General features: G+C 40.4%; 1 protein-coding gene across 3 annotated transcripts in view; it reads left to right on the top strand.

Moving 5' to 3' along the window:
* The first annotated feature begins 8,048 nt into the window (after positions 1-8,048).
* The window catches only part of MAN1A1 (mannosidase alpha class 1A member 1), a 172,129-nt gene continuing 157,618 nt past the window's right edge, over positions 8,049-22,559 (top strand). Inside the window, exons 1-2 of one of the 3 annotated variants that reach the window (XM_010373463.2) lie at positions 8,049-8,263; positions 9,493-10,320. In XM_010373463.2, coding sequence (XP_010371765.1) covers positions 8,237-8,263; positions 9,493-10,320 — 855 coding nt within the window. In that variant the 5' untranslated portion in view covers positions 8,049-8,236. Of the gene's footprint in view, positions 8,264-9,021; positions 9,258-9,492; positions 10,321-22,559 lie in introns of those variants that run through there. The other 2 variants (XM_010373464.2, XM_010373465.2) reach the window with 2 other exon arrangements.

Here is a 22,559-nt window from a genome sequence, read left to right as displayed (position 1 = left end):
CTCACTGCAACCTCCACCTCCCGTGTTCAAGCAATTCTCCTGCCTCAGCCTCCCGAGTAGATGGGATTACAGGCGCCAGCCACCAAGCCCAACAGTTTTTGTATTTTTAGTAGAGACAGGGTTTTGCCATGTTGGCCAGGCTGATCTCGACCTCCTGACCTCAGGTAATCCACCCACCTTGGCCTCCCAAAGTGCGAGGATTACAGGTGTGAGCCACTGCGCCCAGCCTGGAATTTTAATAATACAACAACAATACAAAATGTTAACAAATAATATTAGTGTTATTTACATCTTTTTTTTTTTTTAGACCATCTTGCTCTTCTCCAGGCAGGAGTACAGAGGCATAATCACAGCTACCTGTAATCTCAAACTCCTGGGCTCAAGCAATCCTCCTACTCCAGCTCCCTAAGCTGGGACTACAAGCACATGCCACCACGCCAACTAACATTTTGATTTTTTGTAGAGACAAGGTCTCATTATGTCACCCAGGCTGACCTTGAACTTTTGGCCTCAAGTGATCATCTTGCCTAGGCCTCCCAAAATGCTGGGATTACAGGCATGAGCCACTGTACCCAGTGGTTTATCTTATTAATAATTATTAATAGTTATTCCAACACCTTACAGTTGTACAGCGTTCTGCAATACACATATATCTATTTTTAACTTCACAACAAATTTTTCAGTTTGGAGGAGTCCCCATTATTTTACAGACGGAATTGAGGCTGTTTTAATTCATAAAACTCATAGTCAGTTTTAAAAATAGAGCTTCTGATTCCCAATCTAGCTTTCTTGCCTCTGTATCATTTTGTTTAAGTTTAAAAGCTGCCAGCCAGGTGCGGTGGCTCATGCCTGTAATCCCAACACTTTGGGATGCCAAGCTGAGTGGATTACCTGAGGTCAGGAGTTTAAGACCAGCCTGACCAACATGGTGAAACCCCGTCTCTACGAAAAATACAAAAAATTAGCTGGGCGTGGTGGCAGACGTCTGTAATCCCAGCTACCCAGGAGGCTGAGGCAGGAGAATCGCTTGAACCGAGGTGGAGGATGCAGTGAGCCGAGATCATGCTATTGCACTCCAGCCTGGATGACAAAAGCAAAACTCCACCTCAAAAAAAAAAAAAAAAACAGTTGCCAACTACAAACAAGTTAAGTTCTCCTGGAAACATCTTGGTCAGTACAGTGCTGCGAGGTACATTTAATAGTAATTTTCCACACATCAAAAATATGAATACTACTTGCCTATGTTTTACTTAATAGGAATGAGCATACAGCATAGAAGTGATTCATAACTTTAAAAAATTCCCTTGGCTTGACTACTAAATAAAAATACATATTTCTCAAGATGACAAACGATAGCATTTTCTCCTGTGTTTCTGAAAATGCTTCTTGACTTTATCCTCTTAGTATTTTTTGGACTTTAAAATTTAATAATGCTATTTAGTATAATGTCAACTTCATCTAGTTATTTTTATATATTTTTAGTAAGATATTCCATGGTTCTTAAGATTCTTATAAAACAGTTCTGAAAGGAAAACATTATTTTGGTAATAGCTTTATTGAAATATAATTCACATCATAAAAATCAACTGTGTAAAGTACAATTCAGTACTTTTTTAGTATATCCACAAAGTCATGCAGCCATCCCCAAAGAAAATTTTAGAACATTTTTATCACCTCCAAAAGAAATCTTATACCCTTATGGTGACCCTCCATCCTCCTATCCCTCCAGCCCAAGGCAACCACTAATCTACTTTCTGTCCCTACAGATTTACCTATTTCAGACATTTTATATATATACAGTTATATCATATGTGGTGTTTTGTAACTGACATCTTTAACTTAGTATAATGCTTTCAAGGTGCATGCATGTTGTAGTATGTGTCAACATTTCATTCCTTTTTATTGCTGAATAATAATTTTTGTATGGATAACAACATTTGTTCATCCACTTAGCTGATGGACATTTATGTTGTTTCCAGCATTTGGCTATTATAAATAATGCTGCTATGAACATTCATGTACAGATTTGTGTGTGCACATATATTTTCATTTCTCTTGAGTGTATCTAGGAGTGGAATTGTTGGATCATATGGTAACTCTATATTTATCCTTTTGAGGAACTGCCACACTGTTTTCCAAAGCAGCTGCACCATTTTACATTCCTACCAGAGAGAAAAATACTTTTTTTTAAGGAGAGAGAAATGATGAAGCTATGTACACTTAATAAAACGTACTTAAAGGCACAGTATATATAGCTCTCTAGTAACTGAAGTTTCACAAATTTAAATGTCCTTTCTTCTTAATTTGTTCTACCCCCATAAATACCTATGAAATAAAAAAAAAATAGCTCTAGAATTACTTAAGTAAACTATAATGCTGACTTACTTTTAACAATACTGAAGTCAATTTCTTGGTGAAGATATACATGAATTTTAATAATAAAAATATAAAATAGGTGGCACTCTGTTAACACTTTATATTTTCATGATTCTTATTGGTTACTGTTGAAGATAGGACAGAATTTTCATCGTAGAATACATCACACAAATTTAGTATTTGGAGAAAACTGGAGAACCTAATGATCTCAATGAATGTTCAAAAACTGTTTATAATCTAAGAGTCAGGCTAAGTATCTCAAACTCATCACATTTTAAGCCTAGTAATTTAGAAACCCTATATGAGATCCTGCCAGTTCCAGCCAATTAAGTCTAATAAACACATGGGTCACTGATTTGAAATTCCTCCCTTCTTTTTTCCGATGGTAATTTCAGTGTGTGTCTCTCTCTCCTTCCCCAAATCCAGACCAGTATTAATTACGCCAAATGAAATGACTACAAATCAAACATACAGAAATATAATTTGCCAAGGTACTATCTGCAACACAGATCTGCTTTTACTTTATCCCATAAGTGAGTCTATATATTCCAGGAGAATGCTCCAAATGAACTTAAAAAATAAGTTTAATGGACAAAGAACCACAGGTAAGTTCCTATCCATTTACAGGGACCCAAGGCTAAGACAAAGTTCTGTCCTTAAGGACCATATGAAAGACAGAACATGTTGTGCAAACAGTACCTTTATTTTGCAATAAAATTGGGAAGCCAGGTCGGGCGCGGTGGCTCAAGCCTGTAATCCCAGCACTTTGGGAGGCCGAAACGGGCGGATCACGAGGTCAGGAGATCCAGACCATCCTGGCTAACACGGTGAAATCCCGTCTCTACTAAAAAAATACAAAAAACTAGCCGGGCGAGGTGGCGGGCGCCTGTAGTCCCAGCTACTCGGGAGGCTGAGGCAGGAGAATGGCGTAAACCCGGGAGGCGGAGCTTGCAGTGAGCTGAGATCTGGCCACTGCACTCCAGCCCGGGCAACAGGGCGAGACTCCGTCTCAAAAAAAAAAAAAAAAAAAAAAATTGGGAAGCCAAGTGCTGTTGTGTCATAGTTGTAGGTAGTTTCTCCAAAATAGGAACAAGCACATGTGGTGGTTTCATTTCACTTTATTTCATGAAAATTAATTATAACTGGGCAGAATGATGTCTCACTATTTTTTTCCCTTTCTGAATTTTTTTATTGTTCCAGAAAAGCATGTGGTTTTTATGGGACTGAGAATGGAGAGAAAAAAAAGATTTTCTAAAAGAAAAACTGATTTATTTTAAAAATATATCTAATGTACTAGAAACTAAAAAAGGAAATATTTTATATCTTTCTCTGACCATGGAAAGAAACTTTTCCTTTGTTTCACTTAGTTGAAATAGTATATTCTCCTCAAGTCATACCATTCAAACATTTCATATACAAGGACCCCTAACGGTCATTGTTAGCATTCTCAGTGCCACCTTTCAGCTCTAAGACCTTGCTTTCCTGATTCTTCAGGCACTGAACCATAAGGCCATTCTCCTCACATTGAGACTTTGCCATCACTCACATTTTGTCAAGGCTTTAGGAACTATAAAGAATACTATTCAGTTTTTAAAAAGAAGGAAATTCTATCATTTGTGATGATGTGGTTGGAATTGGAGAACAATGCTAAGTGAAGTAAGTCAGGCACGGAAGATACCACATGTTCCCCCTTATACATAGAATCTAAAACAACTGAACTCAGAAGCAGAGAACAGAATCACCATTCTACCCTGCAGAGGCTGGGGATGGGGAGATAATGGTCAAAGGATACAAAATCTCAGATGAGAGGAATTTCTCTTTCTAGTTCTATCACACAGCATGGTGAATATAGTTCATGAGAGAATACTATACATTTAAAACCGGATGAGAAAGTAATTTTCAAATGTTCTTACCACAAACGATATTAAGTATTTGAGGTAATGGATATGTTACCTACCTGGATTTAAGTATTCTGCATTATATTCAGAAATCATAACATCACTTTTTACCCTACAAATTTATACAATTATAAATTGCCAATTAACAAGTAGTAGTAGTAGCAGTAGGTTAGTTGGTCAACCTTTTGATCCTATAAAGGGTGAAGAAACATTTTAAGACTCTCCAGCTACCAAACCCGACGCTGTTCCTCCCAACCATACTTTTTTCTCCAGTGGATATTATTCAAATACGGGTTGGGAGTTGAAAAGTGACAACCATATGAAAAGCCACATAACCTAAAATACCCTGCCTGCCATCCTTTCTTGGGTCTTCTTTAGAAGAATCCCACAGACACTGTTCTTTCCTCATTCCCAACATTAATTACCCTTCTAAGAGAGGGGAAAAATGGACTTAAATTTCTTAAATGCCCACTGTGCCAGATATATTAGTTACATCATTTAACCTAAGAGGCACAACAAAGCTGCAGATGAAGAATGAGAGACACAGAATAGGTGACTTCTTGGCCATGGTCACATAGCCAAGACATGCGCATGCATGCGCTCTATAATAAATTCCTCTCTTATTCAAACCCTTGCCCAGTGACCTCAGGAAAACCTCTCCCTGTTATTTCTTTCAGTCCCTTTGTTAATCAAATCAAAACAAAACCAAAGTAAAAATACCTAAAGGGCAATAGTTATGATATTCTTCAAACCAAAAGAAAGCTACACATGGTAAAGGAAAACTATACCTAAGAACTTCCACACACCTTTCTGAGCTTGCAAGTTGATTTTAGAATATTTCTGAAACTATCATTATATCTCCTCTTTCAAATAAATCTGTTTGTCCTCAGGCTCCAACACTCATAATAAATAAAACACTTTCTAATGTAATGTTACTTTGATTACCAGCATTGCAACAGTACTTTTTCCAAGATGTTATTCTTCCCTAGGGTGAGGTCTTTGCACTGCAGGCTAGCAACCCAAAGCACCATTTACAACTCTGTTTCTATGAAGAAAAATGCTCTGAAAGTTCCAAAGAGCCAATGCACACAAATACTTGCAGGACACAATGTTTTTAAGTTGGGGACAGTTAATATTTATGAAATGTGTTTAAAACAAAACTGTGTATTTCAGCAGGAGCCTGCAGGAACAGAGGGCTCCTGCCTTCACTGTCCCTGGCACCCACGCCCCCTCAAAAAAATGTGATTGGGGTTGTATAAAAATAATCTGCCACTCAGGTGTTTCAAAGTAAATCGAGGAAGAGCAAAAACATGGAATCAGAAATATAACAGTAGACTCCAATTGGCATACAAATAACACTGAGTTTCCTTTAAAACTCTGGTTGATTTCCAACTTAACATATCTCATGTAAAATTGAGAGTGCCCATTGAAGTATTGAAACTTCAAGATTAATATTCACAATAAATCATTTTTTACATATTACATTTGGATTTTTTTTAAATAAGAGCAAAGACCTATTGTGACCTAGAATTTGAAGACAATTAGAAAATCTCCTATTAAAAGATTTTATCAGAAATCTAACTTGTTGGAGAATTTCAGTCATTATTTACTATACATGTAGATTAAATTCATTTCTTTTATTAGATTGTTTTATTTAAAGTAAGAGAACAAAATCCTCAAAAGGATTCTTCCATAAACTTCTAACTAGTAGTGCCTAGAAACTTCCTAAGAAAAGTTTTTGCACTTTAATTTTTGAGAACTTATAATTTTATAAAACTATAAATTTACCAGTGTTATAAAAATATTGCCAATTTTTCCTCTGTAACTCTGCTCATAATTATTACTATATTTCATTTTAGGCATGCTAATGTAAAAATTAAATCTACCTTTTGGTAATTTTTTTTGAAAGCAGGAAAATCTAAGCGACAACATTTGTTTGGGGATTTCTTTGTAGTGTTTTGGGGTATCACTGATCATCAGATTTTTAAAAAATAACTTGATTCTAAAGATATAATCTTGAAACACAAAAATTTACAAATTATCAAAGAAATACAAAAAGACATTAAGTATTGAAAAAGGAAAATGTAAGAATTAAGTTTGCAAGCAAACCTGCAAAAATTACAAGAGAGTCATACTTCAAAAGGACTGGCTGGCCAAATAAAAAAACACAGCAAGTATAAAAAAAAAAAAATCCCACAAAATTACTAAGGTTCCTAGGTTTACATTAGACCATCCATGAGAAAACAGCAATTTCAGCACTATCATTGCATTCATAAAAAAGGTGACATTACCTTCAGGCAGATGTGGCTAGGGAGTCTTAGGGGACAAAGTCAAGGTTTCATTACTTAAAGGACAAGAACCAATCACCTTTATTTTTTATCTCAGGGTACAAAGTACTGTTTTCAATGGTAGAATGTCAAGTGCTTTGTAGCATTGAAATCAGAGGAAAGTGTCAGATTTTGCTTCTACAAAATGCACATTTTTACTTGTTGACTCTTTCTACTCCTCCCTTACCATGAGCACACAGGGCTTTATGTGGTTATTTTAAAGAGGATGCATACTTTGATTGCTATGCCTCTTCAGATACCTTCTTTGTGAATTTTTCAAATTTGCTCTGGCCCAAATATCGGTGTTTCCATATAGATCTTATCCCACCTAATGCACACAGACACCCTTTAATATGTACCTGTAATCAACCACCCATGTTAACTTCTTGTTTAACATACTATTAAAGCCAGGCTGCAAGTATAACCCTGTCATATAAGAAATACAGAAAATAAGAAAAACCATCTTAAAATAAGCTTCATGATGAACTTAAAAAGAGTAGTTACTTTAAAAGATTTAGAAACAACACAGATAAATTTAAAGTTTTTAGGGGGAAAAAAAATCCTTAAACCCATGTACTAAATTTTGAATATTTCCACTACAGAAGTTAAATGCCCAAACTGATCTGGTATCAAAATTAAAGTGTCAGTAATAGAATTAAGTTATAACTCTCCTTCATCACCATTTTAACATACACTTAAAAGTGGAATTTATTGTTTTGCTGGAATACTTAATAACATTAATTTGAAATAAAGCTTCTAAATATTTCTGGGGCTATAATTCCATTCTTAAAACATAATTTTTAAAATAAATCATTCCAAAAAAGGATGATCATAAAAAGATTAGCATTTGGGGTAATTAACCCAGTTCCTATTTATCTATCCGTTCAAGAGGTAACTCAGTTTTAAGGATGTTGTTAGAAACATTATTCCACAGTGATTCAAATCTTTCAGCCTATGCACAACCTATAAATGCATAATCGTTTGAAATAAAAATTGCCTTTCCATCATTAAAAAAAAAAATCATCCTTGTTTTCTATTTCAGGTCAGTCTGAACTTATTACCCTGCTTGGATATGCTGCACTCTTCTGGGCATAGAATTTCATAGCAGGTATCAAAATTACCAAGCCATAAAGCCAGCTTTATCAAACAATAATTTCCTATTAACAAGAACTTTGAGTGTATGACTCATTTTACACAAAACAAGTAGACGACAAATAATGATGGTTACAATTAATATTTAAATAATTAAAAGAAAACTGTTAAGGATTTCTGATTACTTTTCTACTTTCTCATACAGCTTAACACCTGGAAACAACTGTATTGGAACCACCTTCCTGAAAGGTGTTAGCTGTTTCGTCTTAAGCACAAACAGAACTAACGTCACATTTCCAGAGAAGGGTGAGGCTGAAATAAGGCGACTACAAATCAGCTTTCAGAAATGGGAAGTCAGTCAACGTTTTCCTCTCTGATAACACTTTATTTGTGCAGCAACAGGGGAATTACAACACATTTTGGAAAATAATTTCTATTGGACCAACTCCTCACTTCGCTGGAAGTAGTCGGATCCAAGACTTAATTTCAACACAATGTTCGACTTATTGCTTGAAGCTGTCGCAGCATAAAACTCGTCTTCGAATGGAAAATTTGACCAACTTCTATGAGGTAAATGAACACGAAAAGTGGGGGTGGGCGGGAGAGGCATACAAGTTTTTTCGGTTTTGGGGGGGAAGAGAGGGCGCATACGAAAAAAGTCCTAAGCAATCATAGAACTGTATCTCTTAAGATGGAAAAGGATGTTATACCAGAGGGCTCAAAAGCTCCCAGGGTCACGGCTCCCCTAACCGAGGGAACTGGGGTTTCACTGCCACTTGGCATGCGGGGAACCCTGGCCTTGGATAAAAAGAGGGTAACTGGAGTAAAGTCGTGCTTCAGAACGACCCAGTGCCCGGGATCCCCTGCGAGACCCCGTCTTTCCCGGGACTTCCTCGGGAGCGCCCCCGACCGCCCCGCGGGGGTCGGAGGAGGAGGCAGGGAGGTCCCGCGCCGGTCCAGACGCCTCCCGGGTCAGTAGAGGATCAACCACCCCGGGGACCCCGGCCGAGGCCGGCGCAGGATAAACTCCCCGACACCGAACTCCGCCTGCAGCTTCTCGGGGCTGGGCCTCAGCCACCGGTTCCATCGCCCTCCTCACCCCGGCTCCCGCCTACCTCGCGCCTACCGGCCCCTCGACCTCCCCGCCGCCGGCCGGGCCCCCGCGAGGCTGCGCTTCCCGTAAACTCCCCGCCCCGCGCAGCCCCCTCCTTGCCTCGGCCCCGCCCCCGCGGGACCCTGGACAGCGCGTGATTGGCCCGGCCGCGCCGTCACTCTCCGGCCGCGTCGCCTCCCTCGTTTCCTACAGCCCTGAGACCGGCAGTGAGATTAGTGCTCGCGGGGCCGCGGCGGAGGGTATCGTGCTGCTCTATTCGCTGCCACTCGCCCGCAGGTCCGCGCGCTCGCCCACCTGAGCCGCGCCGGGGCTGCGGAGCCACGGGCCAGCGCGCTCAGCCCAGCCTAGGAGACAGCAGTCTCAGCGCGGAGATGGGGAGCGGGCGAAGTTGACGAGTCCCCCGCCCACGCTGCGCCCCTCCTGCCCAGAGGTGCGCTGCCCCTCCACGAGGTGATAGCGCGCTGCCCTGCCCCCCGCCTGCGCGGGACAGCTCGCCCCTACCCACGGGACCCGAAAACTTCACCCCAAGTCCGAAGAGTAGGCTGCGAGGGCGGTGCCCGGAGCTGGACAGGAGTCTGCTCAAGGGGAGCGGTCCTGGCGGCTCGCCAGGAGTCGGAGGGCGGAGACCCGCTGGAAACTTTATCATCGCCGTAATTACTACGTTTTACTGTTTCTCTCCCCGCAGGGGCTGCAGCCAGCGGTCTGTCGCGCGTGCCTGTGTGCCCGAGGAGCCGCCCCGGGGAGAAGACCCGGCGCGGAGTTGTTCCCCCAGGGGAGATCCGCAGCCCAGCCGAGGGGGTCGGGCGGCCTGGATACGCAGGACCCAGCCCCGCAGCCGCGGACGCCCAGCGGCGGCGAAGTTTGGCTGCTGAGCAGCGCGGCGCCGGGCCACTGGACAGCGGGAGCGATGCCCGTGGGGGGCCTGTTGCCGCTCTTCAGCAGCCCCGCGGGCGGCGGCCTGGGCGGGGGGCTCGGCGGCGGCGGCGGCAGCAGGAAGGTGTCGGGCCCCGCCGCCCTCCGCCTGACGGAGAAGTTCGTGCTGCTGCTGGTATTCAGCGCCTTCATCACGCTCTGCTTCGGGGCGATCTTCTTCCTGCCAGACTCCTCCAAGCTGCTCAGCGGGGTCCTGTTCCACTCCAGCCCCGCCTTGCAGCCGGCCTCCGACCACAAGTCCGGGCCCGGGGCGCGCGCCGAGGACGCGGCAGAGGGTCGAGCCCGGCGCCGCGAGGAGGGGGCACCCGGGGACCCGGAGGCCGCCCTGGAGGACAACTTGGCCAGGATCCGCGAAAACCACGAGCGGGCTCTCAGGGAAGCCAAGGAGACCCTGCAGAAGCTGCCCGAGGAGATCCAAAGAGACATCCTACTGGAGAAGAAGAAGGTGGCCCAGGACCAGCTGCGTGACAAGGCGCCGTTCAGAGGCCTGCCCCCGGTGGACTTCGTGCCTCCCATCGGGGTGGAGAGCCGGGAACCCGCCGACGCCGCCATCCGCGAGAAAAGGGCAAAGATCAAAGAGGTGAGTGGGCCGCGCCAGAAATCTCTCCCGACGGGCCGTGTTTTTCAGAGAAAAACGGCAAGCCTTTGAAACTCTGAAGACTGCAACAATGCAGTGTATGGGGAGATGGAGGTTTGCCCCCTCCAGGTGCTGTGTCAAAAGCTGTTTCGTTTCCTGTTTTCAATGTGGTAGTAGATGTGTCCAGTGAGATCTAAGGTCAAATCTCGTTGCTTTTAACTAGCCTGCTCTTACTCTGGTGAGCACAAGCCACACGAGGTAGGTATAAATTCATGGGCAGGTAATATACAAACCTCTTTCTCTGGCCGCTACATGGTTAATCACCCCACCAGTAACAGCAACGGCACTGATCAGCCCCCTGGTAAGGACTGGGGACGTGGCTTTAAAGTGAGGCTTCACGCGTGGTAAAAGGAGCCGGCATACCCCGGGTTCTGCCATGTGGCCCTTGTCTGCCAGGTGGAATTCTGTGTGTACTTCCAGACTATAAAGGTGAAACTTGAGAACTTCCCATCATCGAGGGATACTATTGTTTACTTTTTTAAGAAATGAAAATATAAAAAGTCTTCTGCCTCTTGTATTTCTAATGCACAGCCAGAAATAAGGTATTCCATGTGATGCAACAGGTTTGCCTCCACAGCTGCACAATGGTGACAAACTTAATCCAGGATAAACATGGACTTTGATACATCTTTCCTAATTTCCTTCTCGTAATTGTCAGTTAGAACTTGTAACATGTGATTAGGTCAGGACCAGCTTAAAGCTGAAGGGGGCCATAGAAAGTCCTTTCAGGCTGTCATTTTCAAGATGAAAATGGAAGGACCCAGAGCTCCAGAACTCGTTAGTGATGAGTCAGGACTTCAAGCCCGAGGTCCGAACTTCCACCAGTCACCTGTCACCACGTTGTCTGTCGACATGCCTCCTCTCTGAGCTACTTCCCTATGTGAAACGGTACCAGCCTGGGTTTTACATAGAAAAGCTGTAGGAACCACATTAAAAGCATGTCATTCCAAATCTTGGTTCGATTTTCTAAAATATGAATGGAGGTAATATTTTTGCCATTTAAAAAATAATATAATCTCAGTGAAAGTAAATATTGTGTTTTCATATTGGGTAGGTAATCAGGAAAGGAAGTCCCTGATCCCATTTCCAGAGAGTAAACAGATTTTTTAAGGTGGTTGAGAGGTATTTAGTGTAAGTGGCTGCAGAATGAAGGCAGCGGGATTGTCATAGGATTTGTGACTTTGTAATATAAGACCAGCTGAATTTGGTTAAGCTGTAACTGAGCAAGTTAAAGTGGACTTGGATCCCTTTCAGTTTAGTAAGAATGCCTTCATCCCTCCTGTGCAGATAGCTTCTTTCCACAGTCCATCGGCATATCTGCTTTTTTGAGACCCCTCCTTAGGGACAGAACCCTCCCATACTTGGGGGAATGGATTCTACTCTCCAAAACAACTGTCTAGCAGTTTCCTTTCTCCATGAAATCCTGCCTGTGCTACCAAATCAGGAAGGTGGAACAAAGCTCTACTTCTTACCAAATCCTCCGAGACTCCTTAATAATATCCAACCAAAACCATAGGAAATTAACCCCAAATGTTCTGTATCTGCATGTGTTTCTGTTAAATTTGAACAGTGTAATTCATACATGTCATGCGTCCAAAGCCATACGAGCTGCCAGTTAGCTAGTACAAAATGACAGTTGTCCAAGGAAAAGATTTTAATACTAAAGATACATAGATGTTAAGCTGTTGGTACTGACCAACAGTGATTACAAGTGCATTCAGAGCAGAACCAGTGGGACAGTAGCAGTCTCAGACTCAGGACAGCATATTAACAGTGTACATATCCATCCCTGGTAGATCCATGTTGTCTGTGTCCCTAAATCACAAGGTCTTAATTAACCGTGTAAACGAGATTTATGTAGCCTCTGTCTAACATCTTAGCACCTAGATGTTTTGAAACCGCTCAGTCTTGCATAAACTAGTGGAACTAAATGTGTTCTTTAAAATTCCTTGTTGCTGTGAGAACCCAAAAAAGCCAGCATAATTAGCTTCAGCGTTTAGTCAAAGGCTAATGGGAAGAAATGGATTATGATTTTCCATCAGATTAGTTCAGGCAGATGTATTCCTTTGGAAACCAAAAGGAAAAAAAAAAGAAATTATGATGCTGTTCTAAAAACTGTGATGTAAATATTTGGCTTTAGAGAGGCAAGAGTGGTTGCCCATTGTAAATAGGGCACTGGACTTTACATATTTGGATTCAGTTTCAGGCACCACTGTGGACTTTTTGTTATAAACAAAATCTTTGCCTTAGTTTTGTTCTTTACCATTCCTGTGTTTTCTTTTCTTTTTTTTTTTTTTTCTTTTTTTTTTTTTTTTTTGAGACAGTCTGGTTCTGTTGCCCAGGCTGGAGTGCAGTGGCATGATCTTGGCATCTCGGCTCACTCCATCCTCTGCCTCCTGGGTTCGAGCGATTCTCCCGCCTCAGCCTCCCAAATAGCTGAGATTACAGGCATGTGCCACGACACCCAACTAATTTTTGTATTTTTAGTAGAGTCTGGGTTTCACCGTGTTGGCCAGGCTGGTCACGAACTTGACCTCAAGTGATGGACCCACCTGGCCTCTCAAAGTGCTGGGATTACAGGTGTGAGCCACCATGCCTGATCTGTTCCTGTATTTTCTAATTCTCTTTATACTTAGGTTCTCTATCACACCTGAATGCACTAACACTTTTAGTTAAAATTTAGAAAGTGCACTCAAATCTAACATGTTGGAAGCTTGGATTGTAATTTGAGTCAACCTGTTATTTTGTACTTGGTTCAAAGTCAGTCAATACTGTTTTTTATATCTACAGCACAATTATGTTACTAGTACTGCAGTAGATTTTTAGCAACTTTGTGTCTTAGGGGAGATACTCTGTTAATTTCAAATAGGTCATTGTACAGAATGCTTCACAAAAAATGTTAAATGCTTTCCACTACTAATTTGATGGATGGTAAATCTTTGATGTAAAACTTCAGAATAGAATTAAGATCTTCCTCCCTTAACCCCTGTTAAAACTTTGTAAATTAACTCTGGGATTTCGCTGAGATTTAAGATACATACATAGTGTATATTTATTTTCATGAGTTTAATCTTAAAATTGTACTCAGGTTGTCCTTTGCTTTGAAAAGCAGTGTTAGAATAATGAAGCACAAAAGTTAAAATAGCAGCATGGAAGTTTTAGAAAAATAGTCCATTTACTTTTTTTTTTTTTCAATCAGAAATCGTTTTTAGCTTCCTTTCTCCCCCACCCCGTAACCTCTCCCACTTGCGCAATGAGCCTGTGCTGTCCTTTAGGATTTAGAGCCTTAATCCAATTTGGAGGAAGATTTTTTTTTTTTTTCCGTTTTCTGGAATTAAGGGGGGGTCCTGAGTAATAGGGGCTGAGGCTAAAGACTGTCAGGTTGTTAGAGGGGACTCCTTTCTTCTCAGGCTGGAATCCTCACCAACCTAAGTGGGGATTGGGAGTATGTGCAGACTGGCAGCCTTAGATTTGTCGTGTAAGGTGACCCTGCACCTGTGGGGTCACAGTTTCCTTCTCTCAGTTCTCAAACAAGACTTTGGTATTTTATTCCAGACCTATTGTGTAATCATGAATTTAAAGAACATTTTCATATTGATGGCTAATAGTTAAAATACACATTTATTATACTTTATACTAGCCTTTGGCATATAGCCTATAATTTATGTTAACTATTGACAGTTGACCCTTTTGGTAAAGATCAGATGTGAGAATAATCTGCCTTGACAGGTTAAAGCAAAACACGTTTATTTTGACACTTAACTTTCTAGTTTATTTGTATGGGTAGTTCTGGGGTGGAAAATAATATTTACAAAATAATAAAAGCCATGATTTGGAGACTCAACCCAAGAAGCTTCGACATCCTTAGGTTGCTTGCCTGTGCCGCTGTGCTGTGACACATTCCCTACTGAACATAGGTCAGTGTGGAATTGCTCCACCCAAGGACCCTTCCCCAGAGCAGGGAGGACATGGGGTGTTTGCGAAGGTTTTTCTCTCCTTAGCAAGTAGATAAGTATTCAACAGTGTAAGTACTGGAATAGGTGCTGACTGCTAATATGCAAAAGCAAAAAAATACATATATACATTAATGGGTAGTTAATTACGTTCAGCTTCATTTTCTGTAAGCTGTTGATAGTTTCTCCGAGAAGAGTATTCTGTCTTCCTCTTAACTAGGATTCATATAAAGGAGCTGCTTATGTATATGGGACTTACAACCTAGTTAAAAGTGTGAAAAGAGGTTTTAAAAAATGTATTTTCAAACAAATGCAGCTATCTGTACTTCTTAGATGAGTTAATGAACTAAAGCATCTTGAAAAATTTATCTTAGTATTACACAAGATGCATTTGTATGAGATCTGAATTGGTTGAAATTCGCTGAAGAACTTACATATTTGAATCAGATTATTTCATAAGCTCTGGTAATGCAAATTTTTTATTGAAGAGAATTTTAAGCATGTGTCCAAAGGTCAGAGGGAAGGAATACCTGCAGATCCGTGTGAGGGATGAGGGCTAGATCAGAATTGCGCTGGAACCTGGTTATACCCCCTAACCCAGTCAAGCACCTGTGGTCTTTTAAATTTCTTTCTTTATAATTGTGTGTATGTTGGTCAAAGAAGAGTTTGATTAGTAAAAATAGGAACAGCCATGGTGGGCTCCAGAGATACTGTGAAACGAGTGGCAAAACAGCCTGTCCCCCAAGTAGATGAAAATAGTAAACGAGATACCTGTTTGGTGCGTTTAGGGAAGAGATTCCCTCTTTGAGGAAATGAGTCTTGACTTTTCCCTCAATATTCTTAGCCTAGTTCCTTGCTTGGTGTTCAGTGATTGAGCTCTATCTTATCCCCACACACCACCTCTCAATCTGTTAAAAGGCCCTTTACACAAACTCTGCAAATTATGGCATGATAACTTTAAATCTCAGATTTTAAAACTAAATGTATGCTCTAAGTCATAAAGTATTGCATCTGAAAGAGATCTGAGAGATAGTTCATTCATTTTACGGTAAAGGCAACCAAGACACAAAGATCTTTCTGGAAATCACGTCACCAGCTAGTGGCAGAGTTGAGTTGCAGAGGGAAGCCCCAGTCTTCTGTGAGTGTTGCTCACTGTCCCCCACATGGCTTGTCTCCTAAATAAAACTCCAAAGAATTGTGTAAATTATCCATGTTTATGATTTGCAGGCCCTAATAGAGAGTAAAAAAACATACAATTGTGCATTATTATAAATTTGACCTTATACTGGCATGGTGGTTTTTTTTTTTTTTTTTTTTTTTCAGCCAACCATGGATCAAAGTAATTTTTAAGTCAATTGTTAAAAATCTTACCAGTGGCATGGTTTAGAAGCCGCCTTCTTTGTAAAGACACCCAGGGAAAGCTTGATAGGACATCTTATTCTCTTTATAAAGAGCTCTCCAAGAAGCACAGGCATTTGTAATCATTCAGTTAAACAATCTTTATGAAGAAAAGTGGGGAAAAGAAGGAAGGGAGAGCAGAAGAGAGTGAGTTACTGTATATACAAAGGGTGAAAGGGGAGCACCCAGAGAAGGGACATGTGGTGACTAGAAATGCTGCTTTAAAATTACAAACGTGTGTGCTCTTCTGATACTGCATGATGGATAACAGAAGAATGGCAGCTAACCTAAAGGATGATTATTTTAAAAGTAGACATACATGTAAAAATCGCATCAATCTATGGGCAATTCTTTCCACCCAAGTAGGTTCTGGTGATTCTCTTTTTGGGTGCACTTACCTGTCTCTGCTCCATTCGTTTGGAGCGATGTCGTGGTTAGAAGGATGGTTCTGGACTCACATAACCTGGGTCTGAATCTGTTCTCTACCATTCTCTAGCTTTGTGACCTTCTGCAAATGATTTAATCTCTCAGAACTTTAGTTTCCTCATTTGTAAAATGAGGTTAATAGTAGTACCCACTTTGTTGGATCCCAAGGCTTAAATGTGATAGTAAAGCACTTAGAATGATATCGACATGAAGTGGGCACACAGTAAATGCTGCTTGTGATTATTGCTGTTACTGGTCACCACCAAAAGCCATCAAGCCAAGATTGCATCGATCCATATACTGTTTAATAACTCAGGAAAGTGGATAATGAAGTTTCAAAAGGGCATCAAAAATAGTTAAAATTGAGTTTTAGTGCTTAAAGGGATACATTTCCAGTTCATCAAAAAGACCTTTCCATATAACTGTAATTTTATTGTGCTACGGTCAACACTGATTTTCTTTGATTTCTGCCAAATTCCAAAAAAACTTGTGTCTTTAGAATGATATACTTACTGCATATACGTCTTCAGCTTCTTCAGAATATGTGTTAAAGAATTAATTTGTCTCTTTCTGACAGTCAAATATGCCTATTCCTGCAGATACCATCTTTCTCAGAGTAGTCACAGTCGAGTTATCTTAATTTCTTTTTTTTCTAATAAAGAATTTTTTTATTTACACAATACAGATCGGGTCTCACTATGTTTCCCGAGCTGGTTTCAAACTCCTGAGCTGAATCAGTCCTCCCACCTCGGCCTCCCAAAGTGTTGGGATTACAGGTGTGAGCCACCATGCCTGGCTGAGTTACCTGTCTTAAGTATTGAAGTTAATCTTTTACATAAAGAGATCGAGTAAAGTGAATTTCAGTCTGTTTCGTCTTGGAGGAATGTTTTTAAGAAGTGAGAATTATTATTTTAGGCTGGGCAAAAATTATGTAATTCTGATAAATTCTATAATCAGAGCTCCGTCCATCACCTGATAGTCAAAAGTTCCCTTAAATCAGTTTTATTTTGTAGCTCAGAGAGTTTGGTCTTTCTAAGACCTTCACATTGAATTTAGATTTATTAGGATTCCAGAGCCGCTATTCATTTTACACATGAGAAATAAGGCCAGTGAGCTGTGACTTCCTGAGATGCCCCCAGTGTACAAACAATAGCTGAGAATTGCTTCTCAGGTGTTGAGAAGTACTGAGAACCAGGCCTCACTCCACCTGGGATAAACTTGACTCTAATGAGAACGTGTGCTTTGGTGACTGGCCGACCAGCCTTCCCTCCTCAGCCCCGAATGACGGGCCAACTGCCAGAAGCCCCACTGAGACCATCCTAGAGGGAGGTGGGACATCTTTGCTGGGTAGGGGATTGCCTAAGAAAGCAATACGGGCTAATTCCTTTGCTCCCAGGAATATGGCAGCAGTGCCCCACCCCCACTGAGTTCTGCTAAAGACTTCTGTGATCATTAGGTACTTGAAAGAAAACCAAATGAGATTAAGGCTTAAGAGCATTTAAAAGTCATAGCCCTCATTTCTGTCATGAATACACTGGTAGTTGCTTTCCGTACTTTAGAGCTGAGCAGTCCTGCAGATAATCCAGAACAGAGATAATAAAATTGAAAAGCACACGTATCCTTTGTGTTTACTCAACTTTTGTGACTAGAATGACTCCTTCTTTCTCATGTTTCTCAGTCCGCTCATCTCCTTGGCTATTAAGTTTACCAAAAGCCCAGTCCCTGATTTGCTCTACTGCTTTCTCATCACTCTTGCTGTACATCCTTCATTCAGGTGACACTCAGAACATATTATATTAACTTCATTTGCATTTTTCATGTTTTTATGTGGGTCGCTAATTAGATCATCCTGTCTTGTGTGGGAGTGTTTAGTATGAGCAACTTAGTATGAGAGAGGGCGTGGAGATGAGGGGATAAAAACCTGATGAAGGACACCAAGTTCTGAAAGGGTGGTTTAATAACACAGCATTGCCACCCTCTGAAACAGCCTTTGTTACTGGTGCCTGTTTGTCTGTGCTAGGAGTTTATGAGAAAGGGGGTGAAAGTAATTGGTGTCCGAAGGCCTGTGAATGACTATAGCCAAGACGTGAACTCAGGCCATCCACAGACTACAAGCTATTGATAGTGTCTCCATTTCTGCCAAATTCTTCCTCATTAAATGGTCTCCTCAAGGTCCCTTCAGAACCCTCAGTTCTTCTAAATGACAGGATGATCTCAGAAATAGGACAAGAGGCCAGGGATCCTAGCCTACGCTGGGGGTGGCATGTCCAGCTTCCTGAGCTGATGTTTAGGTCATGATTGTCTGTCCCTAGTTCCTCTTTCACGGGAATACATGCTGGAGCTACGTACTAAAAAGGGAAGTGTGTTTCCTCACTGTATGTCTCTCTTTCGGGGCATAAGACAAGAGAACAGACCTGTGGAATGATTAGGGAAGTCAGGGGTATGTACCCTGTCTCAAAATCTGATTCCCAGCTGCCTGAAATTGACCACCAGTGTTTCTTTTTTACTGTTTTTGTTTTTGTTTTTGAGATGGAGTCTTGCTCTGTTGCCAAGACTGGAGTGCAGTGGTGCAATCTTGTCTCGCTGCGACCTCTGCCTCCTAGGTTCAGGCAATCCTCCTGCCTCAGCCTTCTGAGTAGCTGGGATTACAGACACCTGCCACCATGCTTGGCTAATTTTTGTATTTTTAGTAGAGGCAAGGTTTCTCTACATTGGCCAGGCTAGTCTAAAACTCCTGATCTCAAGTAATGCATCCACCTTGGCCTCCCAAAGTGCTGGGATTACAGGCGTGAGCCACCATGCCTGTCCATTTATTGATTCTTAAAGGTTTGCTTTAAATGTAGATGAATAAAGTTGCTCAGCAGAGTTATTAATATACTTTGAGATTTGTCTTAGCAAGGGATAGAATAGGTTTGTTGAAGCAAGTGTCTTCCATTGTGTTATTTCATTTATAAACTCATGTCTGCTTGGGAAAGAAAAATTTGAAAGCACACTAGAGTAGGAAAAAAAAATCCTTCATAGTTTTATCAGTAACTAAGTAGTGTCAATAATGCTCCTCCCTAACCCCAATATGTAAGTTCATTTTTCCCCCATGGTTATAACCACACTATATATACTTTTTTTTTCCATTTTCTTTGCAAGTGTCATTTTATGTTAGCATAATATATCCATGTCAAAGCATCATACTTTATTTAACCAGTCCTTTGTACCTGAACATTTAGATTATTTCCACTTTTTTGTTCTTATTTAAAATGCTGAGACAGACACCTTTGTCCAGTAAATTTCTGTCTCACTTTTTATTGCGCACACCCTAGTAAGTGGGATTTTCTTTTAAATTCTTAAGAGGGGAAATAAATTGGCGAACAGATAGTACGTTTTGAGGGATAACTTTCCAGAAACCATTTATACTCCCATGTATCATATAGTGAATGGAGTCTATTGATTCTTTGTGAATTTCATAGGTGATGAAGCAGTATATGGCATTTTCAATTTGCTTTTCTTTGATCAACACTGTCTCCTGTGTTGGTCATTTGCATTTCTTCCTTGGGAGTTGTATAGATAGAACAAGGAAATTTTAAAAGGAGAAAGATTGGGAAGGAATGAGATCCTAAGGAATCTTGGAGGCCTAAGGAATGAGATCCACCAGAGGAGATGGATCTGGCAAGGTGGCTGAATGGAACATGGACTCCTGTGGGAGGCAGAGTCCCCAAGGCAAAAGTTAGGATTTTATAAAGCAAAGTTGGAAGAAAAAAAATTTTTCCCCTAGACTGCACACTTAGGATAAAATATCCTTTATTGATAGGAGCTCTTACCAGGCTCTTGGGACAGCCCACATCCCTCAACTACGACCTAGCCAGCTTGACCAGCGCATCTTCATTTTTAAGTGATAGTTGGGATTTTGCCTCAGATATTTGAGGAAGGTATTGACCTCTCTGGAGATCTGCGGAAGGATCTTTCTCCCTTTGGAGTGTATCAGGATGCTTTTCTAATAGTTGAAGATCAAAAGTAGTCCAAATAGAATTTCAGAAGTGATTTTAATGATGCCAGAAAATGGCAAGTCTTACAAAGCTGAATTCTTAAAGAAGAAAATTTAACCAAAAGGAAATCATGAGATTTCATAGAAATATTTGTTCTTATGTGTGAAGAGGCAGGCTAATCTTGTGTGTGTGAGAGGTCTTCAGTGTTTTAATAGGATAAATATGCATTTTATCAAAGATATTTTTAAAGAAAAGCATGATTTTTTGTGTGTGAAGTTTGGGCTTTTTTTTTTTTCCACACTAAATCCTTCAAATGTTTTTAGTCATGTTTTTTAAGATAGTGAAGAGCTGCATATTTCAAAATGTATTTATATTCTGACCTTGGTTCATAAAAGTCTGCCAAATGCCAGAACTATTTAAATTTGGCTATAACACTGTGTTAACATGATGAATAACGATTGACATAAATGTACTATATTATTTTTATAAATTGTGGTTAGACATGATAGTAATTTTAGAATATTTACAACACTATTTTTGGAGACTTTCTTTTAGTCAACTAGCAGTGGTGAATGTTTTATCTAGCCAACTACAGGTTTTCAGCTCATAATTAGAAATGCCTGAGAAGTCCATATTGTGATTTAAGGAGTTATTAGCCCAAGTCAGCAATTTTATGAGGCATTCTTATTAGGAAGTATAAAATGAACTTTATGTAGTAAAAAACGTATTTTATAATTGGCATGTATCTAATACATTGTATACATTCACTCATATTAAGCACTTTGGTTCGTCTTCATTATTTAATCCTCCTGTGGTTACTTAACATAGAATGTGTAATGAAGAACTCAGTAGCTTTAAAGGGGGGTGGGAGAGGAGCATAGAAAATGAAGATGATTTATTAACTACTGTTGAAAGCTGCTTTAGCAGTTAGGGTGAATAAAAATGATGATTTATTAAGTATTCCATCGGTAATAAGATAAAGCCACAGTGTAGGGTTGGAAGTACTTCTATTTTCCCTAACTCCCAAGAATACAGAGTTTCTATGACATTGGCTCTTTGCAGTCATCCGTCCCTTCCAGAGCTATCATATTGAGGGCAGGAGAAAGAGCTTCCCCTATTCATCTATGTGTCCAACAGATAAGTTAGCTCTGGGCCCTGCCCATAATAGGGCCCAGTACGTATGTGTTGAATGAATATGCTCTTTGAAATAAACATGCCTGCAGGAGTTACTCAGGTTAAGTATGATTCCGTGCTAAGTAATCTGGTATTCCAGAAGTGGTGTCCACTCATCTTTGAAGTCCTTTCTAATGTATATACTCAATGGCTACAAGCCTTTGTCTTTTTGATTTTTTTTTTTTTTTCAACAACAGTCAGAAGTCATTTAGAATCAGACCTAGTGAATAAAGAGACTAATGAATGTAGGAAAAGCCTTTTCCAGTTTTCAGGTTGTTTTCCAGAATGATTTATAAAATGAAAACTGCATTCATTTTCTTATATGACCATAAACTGGTGAAAGTGGTGCAAAAAAAAAAAAAAAAAAAAAAAAAAACTTTTTGACCAAATATAACACTGGTGAAATAAACGTAGATGATTGTGAGATTCCTTTAAAGGTGAACACTCGAATATAAAGATTCTGTTGTTTTATTGAAAAGTGTTTGTATCTGCAGCCATTTTTTTAAAGATATGTTATTTTTAGAGTAGGTAGTGTCTTCATGTCTTTATTACCTAGAATACTGGACAGTATTTAATAAGGGATGCCATTTTTCTTGTATTTCAGTTTTATACAGGATATACCTAGAGTTGGTTTTGTTTTGCTTCCATTTTGGCAAAAATTTTTGAGAGATAAAGGTGTCTTAATGAGTAATGCTTACAGTACCATACTAAAATGAAAAGTCATAGGTTAGCTGTTATTTTCCACTAGAGAAATCAGAATTACATAAATATTTTCCTCCCTAAGAAGGTGTGATATTTTGAGAAAGAGAAAGAAGCTTGGTTTTCTATTTCCCAGTTTCATATTGTTTCTCCTGAAAAATGCTGTCTCATATAAATAATTGCATGGTAGAGGCTCAATGAATTTTATGCATTTGTCAATGGTCCCTTTTCCAGTTTATTCTGCAGATGACTATTAATCTTCCTAAAACATCACTTCTCCCATATTGCCCAACTCAGGTTTTTTAATGGTCCTCCATTTCCTATAAAGTAATGATTCAGACTTCAACATGCATCAGAATCACCTGCAGGACATGTTAAACTAGATTGCTGGTGCCGGGCGCAGTGGCTCACACCTGTAATCCTAGCACTTTGGGAGGCAGAGGGAAGGATCACTTGAGGCCAGGAATTCGAGACCAGCCTGACCAACATGGTAAAACCCCATCTCTACTAAAAATACAAAAACTAGCTGGGCATGGTGGTGTGAGCCTGTAGTCCC

Source organism: Rhinopithecus roxellana, chromosome 4 (assembly GCF_007565055.1).
Source record: "Rhinopithecus roxellana isolate Shanxi Qingling chromosome 4, ASM756505v1, whole genome shotgun sequence".
NCBI classification, from domain to species: domain Eukaryota; kingdom Metazoa; phylum Chordata; class Mammalia; order Primates; family Cercopithecidae; genus Rhinopithecus; species Rhinopithecus roxellana.
This window is presented reverse-complemented; position numbering and strand designations above follow the sequence as displayed.